Here is a 9,565-nt window from a genome sequence, read left to right as displayed (position 1 = left end):
GGCGATCCCGACCTTAGGGATGCCCTTCCCCCAACCTCTCACCTTTCAGCGCAGCCGCGAGGCTACCTCTGGTGGAGCTGCGGCGGGCCATCGGAAATCGGCTGCTTCGGCCTGTCTCCTCCCTGCAGCGCGCGCTTTGAGTGCTGGGGCCGGCCCTGGGCTCCCGCGCGGGAAGGAGTGGCTCTCTGTGCCGCGTCTTCCGCGGTTTGCGTCCTGGCTCCGACGGTGCCCACTCTAGCGCCTTCTCTACTGAGCTGACTTTTCCCTTAGGGCCCGTGGCCCAGTTCCTGCCCCAGCATGACGTCTGAGGCGCCGTGGTGGAAGCCTGGCGCTGGAACGCAGTTCCCAGGAAGACCCCACCGGTGACTCGAGCCCCGCCACCATGAACGGGGTCCTGATCCCGCACACGCCCATTGCTGTGGACTTCTGGAGCCTGCGCCGGGCTGGTAGCGCGCGGCTTTTCTTTTTATCCCACATGCACTCGGACCACACGGTCGGCCTGTCCAGCACCTGGGCCCGGCCCCTCTACTGCTCCCCAATCACTGCCCACCTCTTGCATCGTCAGCGACAGGTACGGGGCAGGGGACCGGAGTCGGCCTCCGCAGAGCTGGTCCTGGCGTCCGGGTGGGGAATTCTGACCTGTCACAGCCTTGGGAATCAGAGTGGGCCCCCCGGACGGCTGATTTTGACAAATGTGGAGTAGTTTGAATCCAGCCGAGCGTGGCTTCCAACTCACCGATTTGAGTATTTTAGTTGGGGAAACCTTTCAGCCCACCCACAGAAATTATCCCTACCTTTTCCCATAAACTAGGCCCATGTTTCCTAAACGTGTCTTATCTTAATCCACCTAGGCTGGGGAAATAGACATCGTCCAGCCCCCTCCCACGCCCCCCGATCTGATTCAGTAGGTTGGTGTGGATCCTAAAAATCTGGCTGGAATTTTTTTTTTTTAACAGTTGCCTCAAGGGATTATTAGGACCTGGAGAAAATCTGAGAATCCTTGACTGGATTGTTTTCTGAATGCTTGGAAGTTGTCTGAAGGGCAGGGTGGGGAACGGGAGGAGGATGGGTGGATGCTTGGGAATCCTCAGCCCGGCTTCTGCCCCAGGGTGACTCAGGATTCTGTCAGCTTTCCTTGGTTTGTATACGGGATAGTCCCAGGGATGCCCTGTTGCTCCCCCAGGTGTCCAAGAAGTGGATCCGAGCCCTAGAGGTCGGTGAGAGCCACGTGCTGCCGCTCGATGAAATTGGACGAGAGACCATGACTGTAACCCTCTTGGATGCCCATCACTGCCCTGGTTCTGTCATGTTTCTCTTCGAAGGATACTTTGGAACCATCCTCTACACAGGTGGGCCTCCAGAGGGGTCCCTTCCATCTTCCCAGCCTCGATGCTACATTTCTTGAGCAGGGCGGGGATGGAGACATTTCCACAAAGCAGCTATGTTGCACAGCACTCAGAATAGTAAGAACATGCCCATCTGTGCTTGAGGTGGGAGAGGCTTCTCTTCTAGTCCTTGCTTTCTGACCCTCTGCCCCCACATGTGTTCTTCTAGGTGATTTTCGATATACACCATCTATGCTAAGGGAGCCTCCTCTGTCATCGGGCAAACAGATCCATACTTTATACCTAGACAACACCAACTGCAACCCAGCCCTGGTTCTTCCCACCCGACAAGAAGCTGCCCATCAGATTGTCCAGCTCATTCGAGAGCACCCTCAACATAACATAAAGATCGGTGAGTGAATTCCTTTCCTTCTCTCACCCACAGCTGGGTTCTTTGAGGGTTCTCACATCTTTCAAGTCTCCACAGTTCTCCCTTTCTCCATGAAACTTACCCTGACCGCCTTATTTTAAATTGTATTCCCTTTTCCTGATCCCCTATACCAACTCAGTTTATTATCTGTTGTCTGTCCTCCACTTCCCTGGGCGTGCAGTATACACCCACCCACACAAAGGAAAACTCCTTGAGAACGTGGGTGGAAGGGGGAAGAAGCTGTGTGTGCTTATGGAATAGAGGAGCAGCAACCATTCCAACAGGCTTACAGTGGGCAAGAAGTCCAACGAAGCAGGAGGAACTAGAGTGTTGGTAATCCTGAACTCAACAAAGAGCTGTTGAAGGATGTTTGTTTTTGTTTTTCATTTATTTGAGAGGGAGAGAGAGATAATGCCCCGTCCTCTGGTTCACTCCCCAAGTGCCAACAATAGCTGACTGGATCAAAGCTAGGAGCCAGGAACTCATTCTAGGTATCCATGTAGGTTGCAGGAACCCAATTCCTTGAGACATCACCACTGTCTCCCAGGGTCTGCATAAGCAGGAAGCAGGAGTCAGGACCCAAGTACCAAATCCAGGTACTTCCTATAAGGGATTCAGTCATTCTTAACCACTAGGCTAAACTCCTGCCCCAGGGCTCTTTGTTTTAGTGTGGATATGTATTCTGAATGCCTACGTTAATGCCTGACTCAGGCATTCAATAAATTCTTATTATTGGGGGCCAGTGTTAGGGAGCAGAGGGTTAATCTGCCACTTGCACACTGGCATCCCAGATCAAAGTACTGAGTTGAGTATTGGTTGCTCTGCTTCCAATTCAGCTCCCTGCTAGTGTGCATGGAAAATCAGCAAAGGATGGCTCAAGTACTTGGGGCCCTGGAACTGACCTGGAAGACCCAGATGGAGTTCCTGATTCCTGGCTTTGTTCTTATCCAGCTTTGGCCATTGCAGCCATATGGGGAATGAACCATTGGGCGGAAGATCTATCTCCTTCTGTCTCTCTCTCTCTCTCTCTGTGTCTCTCTGTTAGTCTGCATTTCAAATAAATAAATCTTTAAAAAGTTTATATGAATGAATGAAATTTATCAGAGCATTGATATTTGAGCAATGTGCTTTAAATTAGGGACATTGAAAAAACACCTATTTCTAATCTAGTGATTCTACAATGATACAGAATATTTTGGGGACTCTTCTTTTGGAGTTGCTTTTATTTATTTATTTATTTATTTATGAGGCAGCATTACAGAGAGGTCTTCCATCTGCTGGTTCACTTCCCAAATAGCTGCAATGTCCAGGGCTGGGCCAATCCGAAGCCAGGAGCTTGGAGCTTCTTCCGGGTCTCCCACACAGATGCAGGGGCCCAAGCACTTGGGCAATCTTCTGCTGCTTTCCCAGGCCATTAACAGGGAGCTGGATCAGAAGTGGAGCAGCCAGGACTCCAACTGGAGCCCATATGAGATGCTGGCACCACAGGTGGAGGCTTAACGTACTGTACCACAGTGCTAACCCCTGGAGTTGTCTTTTGAAAAAATTATGAAAATCAGTTTTTTAAAAAATATTAATTTGAAAGGCAGAGTAACAGAGAGAGGGAGAGACAGAGAGAGAGAGAGAGTGAGTGTGAGATTTAGCCATCTTACATTCACTAGTTCTCTCCCCAAATGGCCACAGTGGGCAGGGCTGGATCAGGCCAAAGCCAAGAGCCCAGAGTTCCATCTAGGCCTCCCAAGTGGGTGGCAAGGGCTATGTTCCTCTGCTTTTCCGAGGTGTATTAGCAGGGAGTTGGATCGAAAGTAGAGCAGCTGGGATTTGAACTGGCACTTATATGGGATGCTGGCATTGCAGGCATCCACTGTACCACAACCCCAGCCTCCAGTTTTTATATTATTCTTTTTTTTTTTATTTTTTATTTTTTGACAGGCAGAGTGGACAGTGAGAGAGAGAGACAGAAAGGTGTTCCTTTGCCGTTGGTTCACCCTTCAATGGCCGCCGCGGCCGGCGCACCACGCTGATCCGAAGGCAGGAGCCAGGAGCCAGGTGCTTTTCCTGGTCTCCCATGCGTGTGCAGGGCCCAAGCACCTGGGCCATCCTCCACTGCACTCTCTGGCCACAGCAGAGAGCTGGCCTGGAAGAGGGGCAACCGGGACAGAATCCGGCGCCCCAACCGGGACTAGAACCCGGTGTGCCGGCGCCGCTTGGCGGAGGATTAGCCTAGTGAGCCGCGGCGCTGGCCCCAGTTTTTATTTTAAAAAACTGTAACAGGGCAGACATTTGGTGCAGTAGTTAAGACACTGAGACACTGCTTGGGATGCCTGCATCTCATATTGGGATGCCTGAATTCAAGTCCCAGCTCTACTTCCAATCCAGCTTCCTCCAGATGTACACCCTGAGAGGTAGTAAGTGATGGCTTAAGTACCTGAGTCCCTGCCATCCACAGGGGAGTCCCAGAAGGAATTGTTGGCTTTTGGCTTTGGCCTGGTCCAACCCTGCCTGTTGTAGACATTTGGGGAACAAACAGTGGATGGAAGATCTTTGTCTGTCCACCTGTCTTTGTTTCTCTGCCTTTCAAATAATATGAAAATAAAAATGTTAAAAAAATTTAACATATAGTTCTAAATGACTTTTTTGATTGTTCACAAAAGGGAAAAGATTTGCCACCATTATGAATATTTTTAAAAAGGACATGTCCCAATTCTAAAACGAATTTCAAAGTGAGATTAAATAAATGGCACTAACAAAATTATATACTTCCCTGGGTAACTACCAAGCTGATTGAGAAATATCCTCTGCCCTGAGGATTGCTAAACTGCTCATGAAGAAATATCAGTTACAGTTTTCAATGCAGAAATTTCCCAGAGAAGCACAGCTGGTTAGGAGGGTGCTGTGGTAGGGCCTAATGAACACACTGAATAATATATAAGCCTCTACTCTGTGCCAAGGACCCAATAGACAGTGGGGATATAAACCTGAATAAAATATTGCTCTGATTTTGAGAGCTTACAGGGTAACAGGGCAGGACCTAGAAAGTGAAGTAAAATGGAAATATATGAGGAGAAAATAAAATTGGCTACCTTCATACCCAAAGAATGAGATTTTGAACCATAATCAGGAATAAAGTAGATTAAAAAGAAATATAGGGCAGGTGTTTGGCCAGGCAGTTAAGATGTTAGTTTGGATGCCTGTATCGCAGATTGGAGGGCCTGGGTTCAAGCTCCAGCTCTGCTCCTAATTGCAGGCATTGGTAGGAAGCTGGTGATGGCTCAAGTAGTTGGGCCTCTGCCATGTGGGAAACCTGGGTTGTGTGCCCAGCTCCTAGCTTCACAGACTCCGCCCAGGCCATTGTAGGCATTTGTGGGGTAAACCAGCAGATGGGAGCTGTCTCTCTATTTCTCTGCTTCTCAAATAAATAAAAACTTAAAGAAAAATAGATAAGAGAAATACTTATTTTACGGAGTTCACAGTCTGGTTGTGGATTGGAAATAGGCCTTTAGTATCTATTACCATTACCCGATTTCATGTCTCCTATTTCTTCCTATATAACTGCAGTTTGGGGCTTCCAACCGGCACTTCTGCTTTTAGCTTGTTCTCATCGAGGCAGTAGAATACATTGCTGCTCTACTTTCTTCTAAAGCCCTGCTCTGATCTTATTATTCCTGTGATTAGAATTAACCATTTTTCTGCTTTAGACTCTTCAATGACTCCTCCCCCTTCACTTCCAGGACTAAGTCCAAGGTCCTTGCAGTACACACAAGGCCCTCTAATATGCTTGCCTCTCTCATGCCATTTTTCACCAATTCCTTCTTTAGCAACATTGAACTGGCCCCTCTTAATGTTTCCCACCCTTCAATACAGCTTGTCCTTTCCAGGAAACTCCCTAATCCCATCAGCTAGTAGATACTGTTTATCTGTGTCCTCCTAAGGCTGTCTGCATATCTGCAGTATTGCCCTTAACTGCAGGGTTTCTGGATCTTTGTGTAATTATACTCCTTGAGGGCTGAGATGTCTTTTTGTTTGTTACTTTTCATGTGCTTAACACTTGGTAGATGCTTTCTTTGGTTGAACCAAATGAAAAGGTGGATTTTGTGTGCCTCCCTCTTCTCCATATATCTCTGCTCAAATGCCATCTCATCCCTGGTAGACTCCCCTGATGGCCCCATGAATTTTGTGTTTGTTTTTAAATGTTTAGTTGATATATTAGGATTCTCTAATAGCTTTCTTCTCTTAATTTCCCCAATGCCATTCACATTATTCAGGACTCTATAGCTTGGGAAAGGAGTCACTGCTGGAGCACCTGGCCCTGGAGTGTCAGACCTGGGTGGTGTTGAGTCCTCAGCGTCTGGAGGTGGTACAGCTGCTGGGCCTGGCAGATGTGTTCACGGTGGAGGAGAAGGCGGGCCGCATCCACGCCGTGGACAACATGGAGATCTGCCATTCTGCCATGCTGCGTTGGAACCAGACCCACCCTACCATTGCCATCCTTCCCACCAGCCGGAAAATCCACACCTCCCACCCCGATATCCACATCATCCCTTACTCTGACCACTCCTCCTACTCTGAGCTTCGTACCTTTGTTTCAGCACTGAAGCCGAGCCAGGTGGTACCCATCGTCCGTCGGCAGCCCTGTGGAGACTACTTTTGGGACAGCATGGGCCCCAGGATCTCTGTGCCTCTGATTCCAGATTCTGTGCAGCAGTACATGAGTTCCTTCTCTAGAAAACCAAGTTTTCTCTTGCTGTTGGAAAGGAGGCTAAAGAGGGCCAGAGCCCAAGGTGTTGTGTTTGAATCCCCTGAGAAAGATGTTGATGAATCTCAAGCTAACAAAGACTCAAAGAAGGCCAAGAAGGAAAACTCTCCCTGGCCTGGGAAGCTTGAAAAGCAGCTTCCCCACTGTCCTTTGCGAGTCAAGAAGCAGTTGTTCTCAGATCTCTGCAGCAAAGAATGGGATGGGACAGCCCCCTTCTGTGAGTCCCAGAAAATGGTAACAAAGGTGACTGTCCCTTTGGGCTGTTCTATGCACTTAAGACCTTCAGATGAGGAGTTCATCTCTCCAGAAACAAAGGAGGAAATTAGTTTAAAGCCCCCATTGGTACCCAGAGGAGACAGTGACCCAGCAGCCACAGGGAACCCAAGCACTTGGGTGAGCCATGATTCTCCCCTGGGTCATAGCAAGGCCACCCCTCTTCTAGCTGCTAAGTTCAGGGGCCTGGCACTGAAATATCTTCTGACTCCAGTGAACTTTTTCCAGGCAAAGTTCTCTTCCAGGAGCTTTGACCAGCAAGTGGAAAAATACCACAAGCCCTCGAAGGAGCACACACAGGAGAGTACAGAATAACAGTGTTGTTCAACCCAATGCTACAGTTTCAGACAGTGAAGTTTGTTTGGGGCTTGTCTGTACTGGATCCTCGCAGGCTCGCCCTGGACCAGCACTTTTCCAAGCTTGTTTATTGGAGTCCTGGTACCTATGGAATCCTTAGTTGTAACCTTGACTGTGTTTAAGAGGCTTTTCATTGTAAACTCTGGGGCGTGTGCATCAGCATGTTAAAGGTTCTTAGAGGTCCTACAGTAACTTGATCTGTTTAACCTAGCATTCCTCAAGCTTTGGTGAACGTGCAGTCCTCTTCTGTGGGTGCCGAAAGAGATGAGTCTGAATCAAAAAAGAGCAGATTATTCCCGTAGTTCCTTTGCATGCTCTGTGTCACATAACGTGCTCCCCCAACCCTCCTTCACAAAAACCCCTGGGTAGTTCTATTTTTTAATCATAAACTGTGGTGCTGGAGGATAATCATTAATCATGAACTGTGGTGCTAGCGGATAAAGTGGTGGCCCAAGCAGCACGTTCTAGTCCTGAATGTCCCTGACTTGCTGTGACCCCATCCAAGTAACTTCCTGTCTCTGCCTCTGGGAAAGAACAGGAAGCAATGAAGAGGACTTGGAACCATGGTGAAAAATTCCACCTCCTGCCTCCTGCATCAGAGTGTGCAATTAGTGTTGCTGGGGACCCATCTGGAACAGAGCCAGCGAGGGGGTTGGGCACCCGTCACGGCAGCAGTACCTGGAACCAGGCTGAGCATTAAGGCCTAGGGTGTGACAGGACTCCCAGCTATGTGGAGGCCCTGATTATTTGGCTGAAATAAAGTTAGAAAAGATCAGATGTGCTGCCAGATATTCCTCTGATTGTTCACATAGCTGGGATATTTGTTGCTCCCCCCCTACCCCCTTGGTTTGAATAAGGAGCCAGAGCACACAGCCTGTTTGTTTTAGTATCCAGGGAAGAGACCACGGAGCCAGCTGGCTGGAAGGGGTGGGGGGTGTGCAGTTCTGCCCTGTCCTTCTGTTCATAACACAAAATGCCAAGCCAATAAGCAGGACAGCCAACACCACAGCTATGAGGGAACAGGCTCTAAGGAAGGGCACAGATAATGTGGAGCTGGGCAGGTGGATAAAACTGCTTCAGAATGAAACCTGGGGCCTTAGGAAGGCAGAAGTCTCGGTTTCCTAGCCAGGGGAAACAAGATTCTAATTTTGGAGGTTGTAATGAAGAGTTTAGAAAGCAAAATAAGGACTTGTGTTCGGCCAAACTGTATATAGCTGTTTTGTCCGTGACCTTCACTGTCAGCCTCCCAAGGGCCTTCTAGGAGCTGTGGCAGGCGAGGCATGCTGTGCAGTAGGAAACCTGGGTATTGGCTGGGCTTGAATCCAGGGCAGCTTCGGCAAATTGCTTTGTGGAGCCTCAGGTCTACAGTCCCTCAGTCCACAGGGACTGAGATACCTACCTCTCATCACCGCTACGGAGATTAAACAAGTGATAAAATTCTAATTCAGTGTGTGCCATAGGACGGGGTTTTCAAATGTTTCTCAGCCTCTGATTTTTCAAGAAATTATTCTATATATAAAATAAAGTTTGGAAATCATAAAAATGTAAAGAAAAAAGTCAACTTTAATTCCTCTATGTAGATCAATTGATATGCTTTATTCCAATCTTTTTCTGTGATGTAAATGTGTTAAATATATATATTTTTTCAAAATCTGGGTGACAATTTTATATCCTATATTTTCCTTTCTTAATTCCTTAAGCATTTTGCCATGTCATTAAATTTTTTAAAATAGGGGCCGGCACTGTGGCATAGCAGGTTAGTGCCCTGGCCTGAAGTGCCAGTATCCCATATGGGTGCCGGTTTGAGACCGGGCTGCTCCACTTCCGATCCAGCTCTCTGCTATGGCCTGAGAAAGCAGTAGAAGATGGCCCAAGTCCTTGGGCCCCTGCACCCATGTAGGAGACCCGGAAGAAGCTCCTGGCTTCAGATCAGCACAGTTCTGGCCTTTGCAGCCAATTGGGGAGTTTTTAAAAAATTTATTTGAAAGTCAGACTAAGATAGACAAGGTGCTCCCATCAGATGCCCGCAACAGCTAGCACTGGACCAGACTAAAGCCAGGAGCGGAACTCAGTCCAGGTTTCCCATGTAGATTGCAGGGACCCAAGTACTTGAGCCATCACCTGATGCCTCCTAGGGTGCTCACTAGCATAAAGCTGGATTTGGAATCAGGGCCAGGACTTGAACCCAGCTGCATTTTAACTGCTACACTAAAAGCCTATCCCCAGAATTTTATTTTTTAAAAAGGATTTATTTATTTTGAGAGAGAGAAAGAGATCTTCCATCCATTGGCTCATTCCCCAGTTGACCACAATGGTCAGCACTGGGCCAGGCTGAAGCTAGGAGCTTCATCCAGGTCTCCTATGTAGGTGGCAGGGGCCCAAACACTTGGGCCATCTTCTGCTGCTTTCCCTAGGCCATCGGCA

The 9,565-nt window shown here is 48.3% G+C and overlaps 1 protein-coding gene across 2 annotated transcripts; it reads left to right on the top strand.

The window, feature by feature from the left end:
- Positions 1-68: 68 nt before the first annotated feature.
- DCLRE1B (DNA cross-link repair 1B) lies at positions 69-8,792 on the top strand. Of its 2 annotated transcripts, XM_002715417.5 has the most exons (4): positions 127-571; positions 1,184-1,349; positions 1,555-1,737; positions 6,021-8,792. In XM_002715417.5, the coding sequence occupies exons 1-4, from the start codon at positions 383-385 to the stop codon at positions 7,097-7,099; spliced, it is 1,617 nt and encodes a 538-aa protein (XP_002715463.2). In that variant the 5' UTR covers positions 127-382; the 3' UTR covers positions 7,100-8,792. The 2 variants fall into 2 exon arrangements, with proteins under 2 accessions (XP_051712108.1, XP_002715463.2); XM_051856148.2 differs by lacking the exon at positions 1,184-1,349 and having other exon boundaries at positions 69-571.
- The last annotated feature ends 773 nt before the right edge of the window (positions 8,793-9,565 follow it).

This window comes from Oryctolagus cuniculus, chromosome 7, assembly GCF_964237555.1.
Source record: "Oryctolagus cuniculus chromosome 7, mOryCun1.1, whole genome shotgun sequence".
Lineage (NCBI taxonomy): Eukaryota > Metazoa > Chordata > Mammalia > Lagomorpha > Leporidae > Oryctolagus > Oryctolagus cuniculus.
This window is presented reverse-complemented; position numbering and strand designations above follow the sequence as displayed.